At 45.6% G+C, this 20,309-nt stretch overlaps 1 protein-coding gene across 1 annotated transcript in view; it reads left to right on the top strand.

Moving 5' to 3' along the window:
• LOC143280265 (neuromedin-B receptor-like) overlaps positions 1-20,309 on the top strand; it is a 330,847-nt gene that overhangs the window by 241,184 nt on the left and 69,354 nt on the right. Inside the window, exon 2 of the mRNA XM_076584896.1 lies at positions 19,084-19,435. Coding sequence (XP_076441011.1) covers positions 19,084-19,435 — 352 coding nt within the window. The remainder of the gene's footprint in view (positions 1-19,083; positions 19,436-20,309) is intronic.

Genomic DNA, 20,309 nt, shown 5'->3' with positions numbered 1-20,309 from the left:
CAGAAAGCAACAGACGCGCCACAGAGCTGAATGGTTATAAAACAGACCGACAAAAAGCCGGAAGTCGTGAACTCTTTAGCATCCACACAGCGCGGACCGCGAAATTTATCGTCAGCATCCAGTGTCGGCGTCAACTTTGAACGAACGGTAACTCTTCTGTCACGTTTGAATTGATTTCCTCGATGTTTTAAATCAGTGTTGTATCTACCTCCTTAAAAATAAAAATAACATTAATTTTTTTTTTTTTAAAGTATCAAACCAGACGGAAACACAACAAAAGTTTCAAACATTTTTTGTGAGTACTTTTTTTTTTTTTAAAGCACAATGAAAATAAATGAAATAGAATTAAATATGAATCCGACTGTATCCACGTTGTGTTAATGTCATGTGGACATCATTTCGCGATGCAAAACGCGAGTGTAAGAAGGTAAGATTTTAGTTAGCAAGACCTTTTGGTTCTTGCAAGCTCCTGATTATTTCATGACGATATATCACAAAGCTTATTCAATCCATACATAAGTGATCTGGTTCGGTTTGTTTCTTCAGTTATTCAATGACGCTAAGGTGGGTTATGGGGCGGGGGGGGAGGGTGAAGCGGGAGGTGGGTGGTGTCGACAGATGAGGGATGGATAACAATCCTGGTAATTCAAAAAAGAAGTCTGCAAAAAAAAAAAATGTATGAAAACAAGAATCCAACATCCATGCCGCGTGGCCATGTGTTGAACTGCACATTTCCACAGACACTATCACCCGTCCTTCTCCACACTTCTCCCCCCCCCCCACACACACACACTGAACACTGAAGCACGCACGCACACACAAACACACACACACGCACGCACACACACACACACACACACACACACACACACACACACACACACACACACACACACACACACACACACACACACACACACACACTGAAGCACGCACGCACACACACACGACAAAGTGAGCTGTTCTCCGAGTTTGAAGGCAGACGTGTTTTGGAGCTCTGTTTATTTTTCAGAGATCAAGTCTTCTGTCATTCCAAATTATCTCTCGATTGGACAGATGACATCATGCCGAGTTCAGCGGTGTGCTTTCGAGCTGCCTGTGGTCAGTTTTTTCTGGACTTTTCAGTCTTTTATGAGGAAACGAGCTGTGGAGAGAGCTGCAACAAGACGACTGTAACGTGTCGTTCGAGTGAAAAGTCTGTCGGCGGCGTTCGTGCTGGTGTTTGTCACTGCCTTCCTGCTGCAGTGTGGCGATGTCGAGTCCAACCCCGGCCCTCCAAAGAAACAAACGACTCTACGGTCTCCTGCATCCCGATCTTCGATTTCCGCAAGTGACAGCACGGATGAAGTCTCCCTGGCTGATGTCATGAAAATATTGACATCACACACAGGTATGTTGACAGGTATGGACAAAAAGATGACGAATATTGAAGAGAAGATGACAGCTTTTGAAACTCAAATGAGTAAAATGCAAATAGAAATCGACGAAGTCCGCAAAGAAAATAAGGAACTGAAAGAAAAGGTGTCTAGTTTGGAAGAGAAACTTGACGATCAAGAAAGCAGAGGCAGAGGGAAAAATCTCATCTTTTACGGTATTCCCACTCCCCCAAATCGTGCTGAGACGTATGCTGACTGTGAAGAAGCTGTCAAGGATGTTTTGAAGAACAAGATGGGGATACAGGAGGAGATTCCCATGGAACGAGCACATCGTCTGAAGGGAGGGAGGGGGGCACACGCCCGATCATTGTTCTTTTCGAAAAGTACAAACACAAAGAAAAAGTGCTGTCAGAATGCAAGAAACTGAAAGGAACGGACGTGTTTGTGTCTGAAGACTTGACCCTGAAGGTGAGAGAGAAGCGCCGTCAGTTACTGCCTTTCCTGCGAGAGGCCAAGTCTGTCAACAAGAGAGCATTTCTGCGCTTCCATTCCCTCGTCGTCGAAGGCAAGCACTACGTCTACGATGCTGATGGTAAACAAGTGACGGGCCGGCCGGCATGATCACGGTGTACCTGCAAGGAGAATTTCTGATTGTCCCCCTCCCACTGGTGCTATTACCGAGTTTGTAAATGCTGGTAGTGACATATGTCGAAATGTTTCATATGCATGTGATGATTCAACAAAAACAAACTGCACACAACGCATTGCACATTTACAAACTGATTCTGAAAACACAAATACGGACACACATTCATCTGCATCCTCACGTAACAGGAAGAGAAACACACCTCAGTTAAACATGACAACACAGGAATTCAGTGTAACCAAGCATGTGCCTATGCTCCAAATTATGGCATGGAATGTACAGGGGGCTCTCTCAAAAGTTAAAAAATGTTTCGTTTAAAACTTTTTGTGAAAGTTTCACAATTTTTTTCATTTTCTGAGGTTTGGTCGTGTAACCAGAGTGATATTGAAAACACATTTCCCGACTATGCTGTATTCATTTCTTCCCGTGCAAAGCGAAAAAGAGGTGGTGTTGCCGTTTGTATTCGTAAATCAGTTGCAATTCACGTGGAACAGCTGTTAAAAACTGAAGAAGATTGTGTATTCATTAAAATCGACAAGTCGATTTTGAACTGTTCTTTTGATACTGTCGCTGTATTTGTCTACATTGCTCCCCAGCATTATGTAATATATGATGACTCACATGAAGGTTTGGATGAAATGGACAGTAATTTGTGTAACATTATGCGTAAGTACCCTGATTCAACGTTATTATTATGTGGTGATTTTAATGCCAGAACAGCAGACTTCTCTGACACCGACGTTTATGACGAAGACAGACATATTGAACCGTTAACTGACATTCAAGATATTCTTTGTGACACTCCGCAACCTTCTCGTAGATCAAAAGACCGCAGTTCGAATGGATTTGGTTTAAAACTGATTGATTTGTTAAAAGAATGCAATTTGTTTTTTTGTCAATGGACGAACAGATAGTGACCGGGAAGGGGAGATAACCTGCATTGCTAATCACGGTATGAGTGTTGTTGATTACCGTATTGTTTCAAGACCACTGTTTGACTTAATTACTGACTTCAAAGTTGTTGACAGATGCGAATCTGACCACTTTCCTATCGTAACGACATTTTCTTCTGACTGCCTGACTGATATAGATAACTTTTCAGACGATGACGATATAGCAATGGAAGATTTATGCAAGTTTTTTATGGAAGGATTCTTCCTGTGAATATATCTGTCACAGATACAGAATTTGAAAACTTTTTATCAGCAGTGGAGAGAGGTGTTGATGCAGGGTCAGATTATCTCATTGACCTGTTGCAGCGAGCAGCTGATAAATGTCAACACAGAGAGGCAAAGCGGGAAACACGTGCACAGCCTTCGTGGTGGGACGAAGATTGTGAGTGTGCCAAAACTGATAAGTACAGGCAACTGAATATGTGGCGATTTTCCAATAAACCTGAAGATTTGAACCAGTACATCAGTATGAAAAAAGAATTCAAAACAATCTGCAAAGAGAAACAGGAGCAACAGAATAATCAGATACTAAGAGATCTTAATGATGTTTGTAATGAGAAAAACTCTAAATCATTCTGGCAAAAAAATTAAATCTCTCACGAGTGTAGCATCGAATCGTTCTTGCACGATCAGTGCTCGTTCATGGTATCATTACTTTCGTGATCTGTTAAATCCTGAAAAAGAAAACGTCGATTCTGAATTTTGTCAGGAAATGGAAAATGTTGTAAAGAGCCACAATTCTAATAACTGTGAAAAATGTCAGAGAGCGCAAGATGACCTTGATAAAGAAATTACTGAAGACGAAATTCGTCAAGCTATAAAGGGTATGAAGAAAGGTAAACCCTCTGGACTGGATGGTATACCACCTGATGTGTTTCATGTTGCTTCTGATGTTTTAATCAAGTTTTTGCTGGTGTTATTCAACCGAGTTTTTGAAACTAGACAATACCCAGAGAGTTGGACAAAGGGACTGATTTTCCCAGGTGATCACAGAAAAACTGAAAACTATAGGGGGATATCGTTGTTAAACATTATAAGTAAACTATATAGCAGTGTTCTGAATAAAAGACTTAGTGCTTTTTGTGATGCGAACAGAAATATTCCAGAAGCTCAAGCACGTTTTAGAAAGGGATATTGCACTACTGATAATATATTTTCACTGCAATCATTGATCCAGAAATACCTTACAAAAAAAGGTCGTTTTTATACACTTTTTGTTGATTTCTCCAGGGCATTTGACAGTATTGAAAGATCCAATTTACTCTGTATTTTACTTCAGAAAGGAATTCATGGAAAGATGTTTCAAACACTTTCAAGCATGTACAAACGAGTGAAGGCAGCCGTGAGAGTTGGGAATAATGTCACTGAATATTTTGAGTGCATGTCAGGGGTCAGACAGGGTTGCATTCTCAGTCCTCTTCTGTTTTCTCTTTTTCTGTCTGAATTACAAAGTGCATTAATTAATGACGACACAAGGGGCGTTGATGTATTTTCAGATCAAAATGTAATGGGAATTCTGCTTTTGATGTATGCAGATGATATCACACTGGTTTCTGACTCGGTGATTGATCTGCAGAAGAAAATTGAATGTCTTGAACAATATTGTCGTAGATGGGGCCTTAAAGTGAATATGGATAAGACAAAGGTAGTTGTTTTCAAGAACGGTGGTTTTCTTAGAGATTGTGAAAAATGGTTTTATGCTGGTAAACAGATCAAAGTTGAACCCAGTTACAATTACTTAGGATTATTTTTTTCTGCCACATTAAACTGGTCCAAATGTGTTGATAATCTTTCGGGAAAGGCACTCAGAGCTGTAGCAGGGATTAAAAGACTGTATTTCAAGTTACAATGTGTGCCAGCTGATACTATTTTCAAAATCTTTGATGTCAAAATCAAACCAATTTTGTTGTATGGCTCCGATATATGGGGTTTCCAGCGCTACGAAGCCATCGAAAAGGTACAAATAAAACTATGTAAAATGATTTTGGGTGTGGGTAGAGATGTTAAAAATAACATTGCCATTGGAGAGTGTGGTCGATTTCACACACACACAGAGAGAGAGAGAGAGAGAGAGAGAGAGAGAGAGAGATAAATATGTATATATATATATATATATATATATATATATACATGCACACGCACGCATATACACACACGCGCGCGCGCACAACAACAACAACAATAAAAGTTCCAGGTTCAAAATCAGAAACCCTATTTGGGTACATGGAGACACAGGGGGGAAAACAGGCCCACATCCTCGAGACATGCAATCGCACGAAGAAGTAGATAGAAAAAAAATTAAAGAAAAAAAAGGGGGGGTTGCGGGGGGGGGGGGGCGTGAGGGAAGGGGCGGTGGGGGGGGGGGGCACACACAGTGGAACCCTAGGAAAAGAAAACCTGCAGGGCCTACATGCACACACGCAAATAAACAATCAGCAATTCAATATAAGGAGGGAAAAAAAAATGAAAAAAAAACACAAAGGCACGCACGCGCAAACACATACGCACGTGCGCACACACACACACACACACACACACACACACACACACACACACACACACACACACACACACAAAAACACACACAAAAGCAAACACACACACACGAAACAAAAGCACACACATACGCAAACACACACAAACACAGGCGACCCCACGAACTTTGTATCATTAATTCAGTTGGTTTTACTTGGAAGTTGATTGGAATACATATGAACAGCCAATTAGTTTTACGTTTTGTGTCCAGTTCCCACGCAAACACCATTTTACACATGCCCACGAAAACACACACACACACACACACACACACACACACACACACACACACACACACACACGTGCGATCTTACGCAACCACAAATCCAATTTTGAAGTTGTTCAGTTTGGGTTACTCTGATCCAAATGAGATTATTTGTTGACAGTCTTGCTGAATAACAAATCACTCACACACACACACACACACACACACACACACACACACACACAGGCGCGCGCGCGAACTCTCTCTCTCTCTCTCGTTGTCATTGTCTCTCTCTCTTTCTCTCTCTTTCTCTCTCTCTCTTTCTTTCTATCTGTGTCTCTCTGTTTCACACACACACACACACAAACACACACACATACACACGCACACACACACACACACACACACACACACACACACACAACGCATACACACGCGCGCGCGTGTGTGTGTGTGTGTTTGTAATGGATGTGTGTTGTGCATGCGTTAATATTATGCACGTGCATATATATATGTGCGTGTGTATGTACGTGTGCATGCGTGCTCGCGTGTGTGTCAGTGTCGTTTACTTCAGCAGACATACGCACAGTCCTCTGACATTTTCCCCAACAACAACAACAGCAGCCCCACGGCTTGATAAGCGATCGCGGAGATAGCGCGGCTCAACCAGTGTGTCTCTTTCAATCTTCATTTCTGTCACTGTCGTTGCCGGCTGTTTTCCTCTGGGGGCTCGCTGATTGGTTAATGTCTTTGTGACGAGGCGGTCGGTGCGCGCTCAGCCAATGGACGGTGCGATAAAGCGCCCACGTGGTGTTTCATGGCCTGCAGGGGATTTTTTTTTTTTTTTTTTTGGGGGGGGGGGGGGGTGCGGGGGGCGGGTATTGGGGGAGGGATATGTGGGAGGGGTTGCTTGTTGTTTTTTTTACGACAGAGGGGAAGGAAGGGGGGTTGTAGATGCTGTCTTTATTCCCGTATGGAGTTCTTGACGCGGGAGTTGTAGATGCTGTCTTTATTCCCTTGTGGAGTTCTGGTTGGGGGAGTTGTAGATGCTGTCTTTATTCCCTTGTGGAGTTCTTGACGCGGGAGTTGTAGATGCTGTCTTTATTCCCTTGTGGAGTTCTTGACGGGGGAGTTGTAGATGCTGTCTTCATTCCTTTGTGGAGTTCTTGACGGGGGAGTTGTAGATGCTGTCTTCATTCCTTTGTGGAGTTCTTGACGGGGGAGTTGTAGATGCTGTCTTCATTCCTTTGTGGAGTTCATGACGGGGGAGTTGTAGATGCTGTCTTTATTCCCTTGTGGAGTTCTTGACGCGGTAGTTGTAGATGCTGTCTTTATTCCCTTATGGAGTTCTTGACGCGGGAGTTGTAGATACTGTCTTTATTCCCTTGTGGAGTTCTTGACGGGGGTCTTGTAGATACTGTCTTTATTCCCTTGTGGAGTTCTTGACGGGAGAGTTGGTAGATGCTGTCTTTATTCCCTTGTGGAGTTCTTGACGCGGGAGTTGTAGATGCTGTCTTTATTCCCTTGTGGAGTTCTTGACGGGGCAGTTGTAGATGCTGTCTTCATTCCCTTGTGGAGTTCATGACGGGGGAGGTGTAGATCCTGTCTTTATTCCCTTGTGGAGTTCATGACGGGGGAGTTGTAAATGCTGTCTTTATTCCCTTGTGGAGTTCTGGTTGGGGGAGTTGTAGATGCTGTCTTTATTCCCTTATGGAGTTCTGGTTGGGGGAGTTGTAGATGCTGTCTTCATTCCCTTGTGGAGTTCTTGACGGGGGAGTTGTAGATCCTGTCTTTATTCCCTTGTGGAGTTCATGACGGGGGAGTTGTAGATGCTGTCTTTATTCCCTTGTGGAGTTCATGACGGGGGAGTTGTAGATGCTGTCTTTATTCCCTTGTGGAGTTCTTGACGGGGGAGTTGTAGATGCTGTCTTTATTCCTTGTGGAGTTCATGACGGGGGAGTTGTAGATGCTGTCTTTATTCCCTTGTGGAGTTCTTGACGGGGGAGTTGTAGATACTGTCTTCATTCCCTTGTGGAGTTCATGACGGGGGAGTTGTAGATGCTGTCTTTATTCCCTTGTGGAGTTCTTGACGGGGGAGTTGTAGATGCTGTCTTTATTCCCTTGTGGAGTTCATGACGGGGGAGTTGTAGATGCTGTCTTTATTCCCTTGTGGAGTTCATGACGGGGGAGTTGTAGATGCTGTCTTTATTCCCTTATGGAGTTCTGGTTGGGGGAGTTGTAGATGCTGTCTTTATTCCCTTGTGGAGTTCTTGACGGGGGAGTTGTAGATGCTTGTCTTTATTCCCTTGTGGAGTTCTTCACGGGGGAGTTGTAGATGCTTGTCTTTATTCCCTTGTGGAGTTCTTGACGCGGGAGTTGTAGATACTGTCTTTATTCCCTTGTGGAGTTCATGACGGGGGAGTTGTAGATGCTGTCTTTATTCCCTTGTGGAGTTCTTGACGGGGGAGTTGTAGATGCTGTCTTTATTCCCTTGTGGAGTTCTTGACGGGGGAGTTGTAGATGCTGTCTTTATTCCCTTGTGGAGTTCTTGACGGGGGAGTTGTAGATGCTGTCTTTATTCCCTTGTGGAGTTCTTGACGGGGGAGTTGTAGATGCTGTCTTTATTCCCTTGTGGAGTTCATGACGGGGGAGTTGTAGATACTGTCTTTATTCCCTTGTGGAGTTCTTGACGGGGGAGTTGTAGATGCTGTCTTCATTCCCTTGTGGAGTTCTTGACGGGGGAGTTGTAGATGCTGTCTATATTCCCTTGTGGAGTTCTTGACGGGGGAGTTGTAGATGCTGTCTTTATTCCCTTGTGGAGTTCATGACGGGAGAGTTGTAGATGTTGTCTTTATTCCCTTGTGGAGTTCTTGACGGGGGAGTTGTAGATGCTGTCTTTATTCCCTTGTGGAGTTCTTGACGGGGGAGTTGTAGATGCTGTCTTTATTCCCTTGTGGAGTTCTTGACGCAGGAGTTGTAGATGCTGTCTTTATTCCCTTATGGAGTTCTGGTTGGGGGAGTTGTAGATACTGTCTTTATTCCCTTGTGGAGTTCTGGTTGGGGGAGTTGTAGATACTGTCTTTATTCCCTTGTGGAGTTCTTCACGGGGGAGTTGTAGGTGCTGTCTTTATTCCCTTGTGGAGTTCATGACGGGGGAGTTGTAAATGCTGTCTTTATTCCCTTGTGGAGTTCTGGTTGGGGGAGTTGTAGATGCTGTCTTTATTCCCTTGTGGAGTTCATGACGGGGGAGTTGTAGGTGCTGTCTTTATTCCCTTGTGGAGTTCATGACGGGGGAGTTGTAGATGCTGTCTTTATTCCCTTGTGGAGTTCTTGACGGGGGAGTTGTAGATGCTGTCTTTATTCCCTTGTGGAGTTCTTGACGCGGGAGTTGTAGATGCTGTCTTTATTCCCTTGTGGAGTTCTTCACGGGAGAGTTGTAGATGCTGTCTTTATTCCCTTATGGAGTTCTGGTTGGGGGAGTTGTAGATACTGTCTTTATTCCCTTGTGGAGTTCATGACGGGGGAGTTGTAGATGTTGTCTTTATTCCCTTGTGGAGTTCATGACGGGGGAGTTGTAGATGCTGTCTTTATTCCCTTGTGGAGTTCTTGACGGGGGAGTTGTAGATGCTGTCTTTATTCCCTTGTGGAGTTCTTGACGGGGGAGTTGTAGATGCTGAGAGAGATAGAGTTCGTGTGTGTGTGTGTGTGTGTGTGTGTGTGTGTGTGTGTGAGTGATTTGTTATTCAGCAAGGCTGACTCATCTATACGTGTTTTTTTTCGGGTATGATTGTTGTTGTTTTTTTGTTGTTGTTGTTGTTTTGTTTGTTTTTTTGTTTTGTTTTTTTGTTTTTTAATCGGTGCATGTCCTGGTTTATAGATTCCCTTAGGGGATGCCTTTCCTATGTTTAGTCTCTCAATTCTCCCAGGTGTTCGTGTTTTGGCAGTTTTTATATTCCAGCCATTTTGGTTCCGTTCCATCAGCCTTGTGTTTTTCACCCCTCGTGGGATGGCGGGGGGGTTGTTTGTATCAATGTGAACGGTACAGCCGCCCTCCGGAAATGTTCTGGTGACCAAATTGTTTCCCTGTGTGTGTTTGTTTGTTTGTTGTTTTGTGTCTGTGTGTTATTCGATCCTCCTGACGGTTTCAATGTCGGGTAACGGGCTGCCTGTTAACGTTTTAGTGCCAAATTAAAGTCGGAAGCTCGCCAACCTCAACCGTCATTATCACACGAAGTGTATTGCGGGTGCAGAATTGTAATTTTTTTTAATGTGTGACTCAGTTGATGTAGAAATTGTTGTTTGTGTGTGTTACTGACTCTTTCGACATTACCCGCCCACAGTAAATATCTGTCGGGGGCTATGATGTTAACCGGTGTTTTATTGTATTGCATTTTCGTCACAACGGATTCCTCGGTGTGAAATTCGGATTCCTGTCGTTAGAGTTTATATCTCTTTTTTTTTTTCCTTGCAAAGAAGGTTTTCAAGAAAAAAAAAACTGTGTAATCAAATTCTACACAAGGTCATCAAAACTGCAAAATACATAATCGGATTCCATCAACAACAAAAAAACCCAAAAAGTGATTCATTTCACAGTAGAATCGACTCAAGGAGTATACATAACCAGTGACAATAAAACTTCACAGAAGTAATGTCATTCATTAGTTGCAAGGGATATTTATATTTTGCATACCCCCTCGCCCAACACAACCCCCCACCCCCACCCCCCACACACACACTTATCCACTCACACACCAGTACACATAACCAGTTTATGCTAACAATCAGGCTTATATCTTCATAATCATCGAGTCTTCTTCTTCTTCTTCTTTTTCTTCCGCTTCTTCTTCTTCTTCGTTCGTGGGCTGCAACTCCCACGTTCACTCGTATGTACACTAGTGGGCTTTTACGTGTATGACCGTTTTTACCCCGCCATGCAGGCTGCCATATTCCGTTTTGGGGGGCTGTGCATGCTGGGTATGTTCTTGTTTCCATAACCCACCGAACGCTGACATGGATTACAGGATCTTTAACGTGCGTAGTTGATCTTCTGCTTACGTATACACACGAAGGGCTGAACATCGACTCGAATATTCAGTCTTTCCATTACTGTGTAGACCAGTGGGAATTACAAACATTACAACAAAGAAGTGAAACTAACCATCCTACTTGTAACATAGACACAAGAACAGATTTTCAAAACAAACTAAGAACGAGGTTGTGTGCAAACTAATCCACCAAACACAGCAGCTTTGGTTGTTGATTGAATTGTATCAAGTTCACCACTGAGCCTAACAAAGTTTGCTAACTTCAAAGATGTATTATTTGATTTAGAAACCAATGATATTACACATGAAAGGGAAAAAAAAAAGATTTATGTTCACGCACACACGCGCGTGAGGAATAAAGTTGAAAGAATTGATAGCCACTGATGGAGACAAAGAGATTTTATTTCGCCGAGTTTAGAGAAAAGAACAACAATTTCCTGTCTTGATCAAAGTAACCCAAACTGAACAACTTCAAAATTGCTTTTGTTCGTGTGTGTGTGTGTGTGTGTGTGCGTGTGCGTGTGCGTGTGTGTGTGTGCGTGTGTGTGTGTGCGTGTGTGTGCGTGTGTGTGTGTGCGTGTGTGTGTGTGCGTGTGTGTGTATGTGTGTGTGTATGTGTGTGTGTGTGTGTGTGTGTGTATGTGTGTGCGTGAGAGAGACAGAGGGGGGCGGGAAGAAAGAGAAGTGGGAGTGAGAGAGATCGCACGTGTTTGATTTCTCTCTCTCTCTCTCTCTCTCTCCCTCTCTCTCTCTCTCTCTCTCTCTCTCTCTCTCTCCCTCTCCCTCTCCCTCTCTCCCTCCTTTCCTTATTTAGGCAAGCACACGAGATGCTGCTGCTGCAAGAGAGAGAAAGGGCAAACAGAACTGGGTATTCCACATCAAGAAAACACCAACGGAACATGGATTCGGTCTGGTCTGGATGTGCCAAGGAGTAGGGCACGAGAGCGGCTTTGTATCTGAATGTAAAGATAGACTTGTAGCATGTTACAAACAAAACTGGCACGTAGAAATAGAGAGCATTGGTAGGTATAAATGGTTCTATTCATTTAAATCAGTTTTTCAAACGGAGATATATATATCAAGATCGTAACAAACAAGTGGCATAGAATCTGTTTTGCGAGGCTCAGATTGAGAGCACTTGGACTAGAAGATGGTTCGATTCAGACGTAGCAACATCCCCTTGCCCAATGTGTGGCGAAAGCCCAGAAGATGAAAACTATTTCATATTTGACTGCAAAAGATACGAAGAATTGCGAAAAAAAACAACAACTGTACCCTTTTCAATACAGCTCCAGTGCAGAAAAAAGATTTGTTCGGCATACTGATGACAGAAAATGAAGATATGATACTCTGACTAGCAAAATATGTATCCGAGGCAGTAAATATACGTAAAACATCTACTATCGGTCCAAATACTCATTATTAATTATAACTCAAATACTCGTTATTAATTATAAACTGAGGATGGGTTCAATGAGGGGGAAAAAGGCATAGACAAAAGGAAGGGTTACATTTGGATGGTCAATTTCGACAATGTGTTTTTCTGATGGGTTATATGTATTATATGTACTTTGTTATGTGTTCGTATTGATATGATGTGTGTCGATGTCACATACTCGGATAATTATTATTCGGATTATAATATGTACTTTGTTTCCTGTGTACTGTTCAAACCTTAGAGACGAACGACTGGGCGAGAAAAGGCACAGTACCCGCCTGCCACATGGACATTTTAAGCAAACGACAAAATACCAAAGTGCCGCTTATCCCTTAGTAGTGTAGTTTACTTTGGTTATGTTTTTCCTTTCTGTTCCATTTTATTTGCTTTGCACCATTTTTGTTCTCATTTGTACCTACTATGTCACTAGAGCTTTACAGCTAATGACATGAAACATTTCAGTGTTTAGTGTTCAGTGGTTTTCCCTCCTTTCCCCCCCCCTCCCTCCCTCTCTCCGCTCCCCCCCCCCCCCTCCCACCCCCACCCCCACCCCCGGCCCCCCTCACTTGTCCATCTCCCCAGTGACCTGCCCTTTATCACCATTATCTTCCCCTGTCGCCCCATTGTTCTATATCTGGGCGTTGGAAATCCGTTAAGAGTGCATCGACTGTGGAGGTGTGGGGTGGGAGAGAGGTCGGAGGAGGGAGGGGGGGATTGAGTAAGGGGGATTGGGGGCGGAGAGGGAGAAGGGATGGTAGCGCGGAGTCACCTTTCGCTTTTTGATGATCTCCCTTGATAGCTCAAGGCGATTTTTTTTCGGGTTTTTTTTTTTTCCGGGTCATTAAAGGAATTGTTTGTCGTTTGGTTTGGTGTGTCTGGTGTTGTGTGGTGTGTGACGCGATTGCTTGGTGTGTTGTCTGTCGTCGTCGTCATCATCATCGTCATCGTCATCATCATCGTTGTGGTCTTCTTCGTCATCATCATCGTCATCGTCGTCGTCGTCATTGTCGCTGGTTTTTTGTCTTTCGGTGCTGCTGAGGCGGTGGTTCTTCACGGTGTTATCCTTCCGTACTATTTCATCATTAGTAGCTAGTAGCAGTACCCCCGAAAACGGAGTATGGCTGTCTACATGGCGGGTTAAAAACGGTCATACACGTAAAAGCCCACTCGTGTACATACGAGTGAACGTGGGAGTTGCAGCCCACGAATGAAGAAGTAGTAGTAGTAGTACTAATACTAGTAGAAGTAGTATCATTATTATTATGATTATTATTATTATTATTAAGTGGAGTGATGGCCAAGAGGTAACGCGTCCGCCTAGGAAGCGAGAGAATCTGAGCGCGCTGGTTCGAATCACGGTTCAGTCGCCAATATTTTCTCACCCTCGACTAGACCTTGAGCGGTGGTATCTGGACGCTTAGTCATTCGGATGAGACGATAAACCGAGGTCCCGTGTGTAGCATGCACTTAGCGCACGTAAAAGAGCCCACGGCAACAAAAGGGTTGTTCCCTGGCAAAATTCTGTAGATAGATCCACTTCGATAGGGAAAAAAAAGCAAATAAAACTGCAGACAGGAAAAAGACACACACACACAAAATAGGTGATGCTCGCAGTGTAGCGACGCGATCTTCCCTGGGGAGGGCAGCCCGAAATTCACACCAGAGAAATCTGTTGTGACAATTAAAAAAAAAAAAAAGAGAGAAATACAGTACAATGCAATACAATGCAATACATTACAAAACAATACTTTATTAGCAGCAGTAGCATTACTATCAGTGGATCGTGGAATCGGGTCCTGACAGAACAAAAAAAGTACCCGACAAGACCAGGATTTTTTTTTTTTTGTTTGTTTGTTTGTTTTTGTTTTACCTCCTCTCTCCCCATTACATCTCCAGTGGTGGTCTGCTGGATGTTAGTCTTTTTCAGTCTCGTGTGCGGTCTCACAAGGTTAGCAGAGGTACGCGACATAATAAACGAGAGAAGACACAGCAGTCGTTAGGGGTATGTGCATGGTTAGGACGAGGAGCAAGGGGAGTGATGGAGAGACGGAGCATTTGTGTGAATCGTCGAACCGGTGATGGATTGATTATGTGTTGGAGAAGAATCCAACCGCCATGGATTATTAGGCACACACGCAGCACGCGTCAGTGTCTTTGTCTGCATTTGTCTGCATGTCCGACACAGAGAGAGGGGGGGGGAAGAGAGAGGGGGAGAGAGAGAAAGGGGGGAGGGAGAGGGGGAGGGAGAGAAAGGGAGGGATGGAGAGGGAATAATGAGAGAGACAGAGAGAGAGGGAGGGAGAGAAAGGGAGGGAGGGAGAGGGAAAGAGAGAGAGACAGAGAGAGAGGGGGAGATTGGGAGAGAGATAGAGGGAGGGAGAGAAAGGGAGAGATGGAGAGGGAATAATGAGAGAGACATAGAGAGAGAGAGGGAGAGAGAGAAAGGGAGGGAGGGAGAGGGAAAGAGAGACAGAGACAGAGAGAGAGGGGGAGATTGGGAGAGAGATAGAGGGAGGGAGAGAAAGGGAGAGATGGAGAGGGAATAATGAGAGAGACATAGAGAGAGGGAGAGAGAGAAAGGGAGGGAGGGAGAGGGAAAGAGAGAGAGAGAGGGGGGGGAGATTGGGAGAGAGATAGAGGGAGGGAGAGATGGAGAGGGAATAATGAGAGAGACATAGAGAGAGAGGGGGAGAGAGAGAAAGGGAGGGAGGGAGAGGGAAAGAGAGACAGAGAGAGAGGGGGAGATTGGGAGAGAGATAGAGGGAGGGAGAGAAAGGGAGATATGGAGAGGGAATAATGAGAGACATAGAGAGAGAGAAAGGGAGGGAGGGAGAGGGAATAATGAGAGAGACAAAGAGAGAGGGGAAGAGAGAGAAAGGGAGGGAGGGAGACAGAGAGAGGCGATAAACTGAGAGAAAGAGACGGGGATGATAGTGCATTTATGTCGAAAAGTTCCGTAATGAACTGTGTGGAAATGAGAATGATTTTTTTTTTTTAAATAAAGGAAAAGAAAAACGGTACGATACCTTCATAGACACATTAACCCGTCACTGTGACATGCATGACGTGCAGACAGACAGACAGACAGACGCATGGGCAGAGCGATTGAAACAGACGGACATACAGGCAGGCTGACAGACACAGAAAGACATGCAGACAGACAGACAGGCAGACAAAGCACGTGGGAACAGAAGGCATGTTCATCTGGTGATACATTATGTGAACACACACACACACACACACACACACACACACACACACACACACACACACACACACAACGACACACACACACACACACACACACACACACACACACACACACACACATACACACACACACACACACACACACACACACACACACACACACACACACACACACACACACACACACACACACACACACACACACACAACGACGTGTCATTGATTATTCATGCATGCACGCGTCAGTGAGTCCACACTCGTGTGTATGCACGAGAGTCAGAGAGCGGGGGTGTGTGTGGGGGGCGTGGGGGGGTAAGGAGAGAGAGAGAGGGGAGGGTGGTGAGAGAGAGAGAGGGGAGGAGGATAGACAGACAGACAGAGAAAGAGGAGGAGGCACAGGGGAGAGGGAAAGCGAGTGAGAGGTGCAGTTTCAGTTTCAGTTTCACTTTCTCAAGGAGGCGTCACTGCGTTCGGACAAATCCATACACGCTACACCACATCTGTTGAGCAGATGCCTGACCAGCAGCATAACCCAACGCGCTTAGTCAGGCCTTGAGTGCATGCTTACATATTTGTGTACCTATGAAAGTGGATTTCATTTTACGTAATTTCGCCAGAGGACAACACTCTCGTTGCCATGGGTTCTTTTTCAGTGCGCCAAGTGCGTGCTGCACACGGGACCTCGGTTTATCGTCTCATCCGAAAGACTAGACGCTCAGTTTGATTTTCCAGTCAAACTTAGGAGAAAGGGCGAGAGCGGGATTCGAACCCACACCCTCACGGACTCTCTGTATTGGCAGCTGAGCGTCTTAACCATTCTGCCACCTTCCTCCTAAGAGGTGCAGAGAGAGACAAAAAGAGAGACAGAGAGAAATGGAGAGAGAGAGAGGGGGGGGGGGGCCGGAGAGAGAAATGGAAACTCGAACTCGAAAAGTTTTAATCAGTATTGGCCCTGGCCCCCTCTAAAGAGGGCACAGTAGATGTGAATGATATAAACAATTCACACGAATTTGCAGAATGGCTTATTGAAATAGTGATAATCATACTGACAGAGAGAAAAAAAAGCATAACGAAAGCGCATTTGAAACAGTTGATTCGGCTTAAACATTATGGCGCGTCGTTTAAAGGTTTTATATGAAAAACATGTATATACACGTTTCTGACTATTGGTTCACTTTGAGTTGTCATGAGCAAAGCAGTCTGGAGCAAGGAAGGGTATTGACAGTATGAGAGGGGGAAAGACATGGAATGGAGAGACAGACAGACAGAGAGAAAAGAAGGGAGAAAGAGACAGAAAGAGAGAGAAACGAAGGGAGAGACAGAGAGAGGGAGAGAGATAGAGAAACGAATGGAGAGAGAGGGAGACAGAGGGAGAGAGAGAGAGAGAGAGACGAAGGGAGACAGAGAGGAGAGAGAGAGAGAGAAACGAATGGAGAGAGAGAGGGGGAGAGAGAGAAAGAGAGGGAGAGAGAGAGAGACGAAGGGAGAAAGAGAGGAGAGAGATAGAGAAACGAATGGAGAGAGAGGGGGGGAGAGAGACAGAGAGAGGGAGAGAGAGAGAGACGAAGGGAGAAAGAGAGGAGAGAGATAGAGAAACGAATGGAGAGAGAGGAGGGGAGAGGGAGAGAGAGAGAGACGAAGGGAGACAGAGAGGAGAGAGATAGAGAAACGAATGGGGAGAGAGGGGGGGGGGAGACAGAGACAGAGGGAGAGAGAGAGAGACGAAGGGAGAAAGAGAGGAGAGAGATAGAGAAACGAATGGAGAGAGAGAGAGGGAGAGAGACAGAGGGAGAGAGACAGAGGGAGAGAGAGAGACAAAGAGGGAGACAGAGAGAGAAACGAATGGAGAGACAGAGAGACAGAGAGAGAGCATATGTATGTATCTTCGGCCATCGAAGCCACTGTCTGACAATAAATGTGTGGAAGAAAACTTGCGATATGTATCGTTCACTCCTGTCCGCGTCAGTGTGTCTGCAAACATCCGTGTACAGTGCGAGGCCCGCGCGCGCGTGTGTGTGTGTGTGGGGGGGGGGGGGTGGCGGGGGAGAGATGATACGGATACAGATCATTCATGAATTGGTCATTGCCCCTGTGAAAGAGACAGAGACAGATAAGCATTTGTTTCTTTTCGTTTCTTTAAAATAAAATAAAAAGTGTGTTTTTTTAATGTGCACGACTGTGTCTGTAGCAACTTTCGTTTTGTGTTTACAGATATGTGGATGTGTGTTAACAAACATCATCATCATCACACACACACACGCGCGCGCGCGTGCGCGCTCCGTGGAGATAGCCAAGGATATCTCATAGAAGCTTCCTGTTGTTGTTTTTTCCAAGGAGGACTTCCCGTACAAGAAACTCTTCAGTGTCTCACTGATGACGTAACATCGCCGCCAAATGAACGTGACCCTGAACTCACCTTGACCTTGACTTTTTACCTGTTTGCAGAGTTTTTTGGGGGGGAGGGGTGGGGGGGGGGGGGTCTTTAGCCTCTGCCCTTTCAGTTGACCTTGACCTGTGTCATTGTGGGAATCCTCCGTCTTCGTCTCCACCTTGACCTTGACCGCTGTTAACTTTGACTCCTGTTTGTTTTGTTGTTGTTGTTGTTTTGTGGGTTTTTTTTGGGGGGGCGGGCGGGGGACCGGCCGGGGGGTGGGGGGTGGGGGTACCAGCGTCTTTCTCTCTGACCTGACCTGACCTGGACTGTCAGCTGGGTTCGACATCCCTCATTTGCAGAGACCCAGGTTTTTGACACACAAGACGATTGACCTGGAAGAATGCGATGAACAGTTCTTGTGTGCCCGGAGTGACTGGTTCGTAGGGTGAAGACGACGACGATGACGACGACGACGAAGAAGAAGAGGAAGAAGACGACGATGACGATGATGATGATGATGATGATACTATTCCTACACACAACATTTTTTCAAAACTCTCGGGGAGTCCCATCTCAGTTATCGTTGTTGTTCTTGTTGCTGTTTCAGAAAGTATCTGCGTTCGATGATGATGATGATGATGTTTCAGTTCAGTTTCAGTTCAGAGGAGGAAGGTGGCAGAATGGTTAAGACGCTCAGCTGCCAATACAGAGAGTCCGTGAGGGTGTGGGTTCGAATCCCGCTCTCGCCCTTTCTCCTAAGTTTGACTGGAAAATCAAACTGAGCGTCTAGTCTTTCGGATGAGACGACAAACCGAGGTCCCGTGTGCAGCACGCACTTGGCGCACTGAAAAAGAACCCATGGCAACGAGAGTGTTGTCCTCTGGCGAAATTACGTAAAATGAAATCCACTTTCATAGGTACACAAATATGTAAGCATGCACTCAAGGCCTGACTAAGCGCGTTGGGTTATGCTGCTGGTCAGGCATCTGCTCAACAGATGTGGTGTAGCGTGTATGGATTTGTCCGAACGCAGTGACGCCTCCTTGAGAAAGTGAAACTGAAACTGATGATGATGATACTATTTCCACACACAACATTTTGAACACTCGGAGTCCCACCTCAATTCTTCTTGTTGTTAGTGTCGGCGTTCGACGATGATGATGATGATAATGATGATGATGATGATGGTACTATTCCCCACCCCCACCCCACCCCCCCAAACACACACACACCTCTTTTTTCTTTCTAACTCTCAGAAGTCCCACCCTCAGTTGTTGTTCTTGCTGCTGCTGCCGTTTCAGAAAGTGTCGGTGTTCGTCTCCGTCCTGACCCTGACGGCCATCTCCATCGAGCGCTGGATGGCCATCTGCCAGCCCTTCATGTTCCGGCAGACGGCGGTCCGGGCGCGCCGCATCATCAGCGTGGTGTGGCTGGTGGCCCTCGCGTGCGCCGTCCCGGACCTGGTGGGCATGACCCTGCACTGGCAGCCCGACGGGGCCGTCTGCCAGCCGCTGTGGACGCACCGGGCCGAGGAGCTGCACCTGCTGCTCATCTTCGTGCTCTTCTACCTGGTCCCCCTGGTGGTCATGACCTTCACCTACGTGCGCGTGGCCCTGTGCCTGTGGCGGTCCGGCTCCATGGGCGATACGGATGGTGGGTGTTGTGTGGGTGGTGGTGGTTTGGGTGGTTTGGGTGGTGGGTGTTGTGTGAGTGGTGGTGGTTTGGTGGGTGGGTGGGTGTTGTGTGGGTGGTGGTGATGGTGGTTTGGTGGGTGTTGTGTGGGTGGGTGGGTGGTGTTGGGTGGGTGGGTGGGTGGGTGTTGTGTGGGTGGTGGTGGTGGGTGTTGTGTGGGTTGGTGGGTGTTGTGTGGGTGGTGGTGGGTGGGTGTTGTGTGGGTTGGTGGGTGGGTGGGTGGGTGTTGTGTGGGTGGTGGTGGTGGTGGTTTGGTGGGTATTGTGTGGGATGTGGTGGTGTGGGTGCTGTGTGGGTGGTGGTGGTGGGTGTTGTGTGGGTGGTGGTGGTGGGTGTTGTGTGGTGGGTGGTGGTGGGTGTTGTGTGGGTGGTGGTGGTGGTGGGTGTTGTGTGGGTGGTGGTGGTGCGTGTAGTGTGGGTGGTGGTGGTGGGTTGGTGTGTGTTGTGTAGGTGGTGTTTGGGTGGTAGTGGTTCTCGTGGTGGGTGTTGTGTGGGTGGTGGTGGTGGGTTGGGTTGGTGGGGAGGAGGGGGGGGGGGGTCCGGGGTATGTGTGTGTATGTGAATAGAATAGAATGAATTTTATTTCAAACCTTAGACGGTGGTGTGATGGTGGTGTAAGTATATATATATATATATATATATATATATATATATATATATATATGTGTGTGTGTGTGTGTGTGTGTGTGTGTGTGTGTGTGTGTGTGTGTTGAATGAAGTGTCGGTGTTTGGCTTGTTGATTGGCTTGCCTGCTTATCATTCGTGTGTTGTTACAACAGTATCGTTCATTTATTCAATTACCAATTTAATATAATTATCATTCTAAGTATTGAAA

The sequence above is a fragment of the Babylonia areolata genome, chromosome 3 (assembly GCF_041734735.1).
Source record: "Babylonia areolata isolate BAREFJ2019XMU chromosome 3, ASM4173473v1, whole genome shotgun sequence".
NCBI classification, from domain to species: Eukaryota; Metazoa; Mollusca; class Gastropoda; order Neogastropoda; family Buccinidae; genus Babylonia; species Babylonia areolata.
Note: the sequence above shows the minus strand (reverse complement) of the source record. Positions and strands in the feature narration are given on the sequence as shown.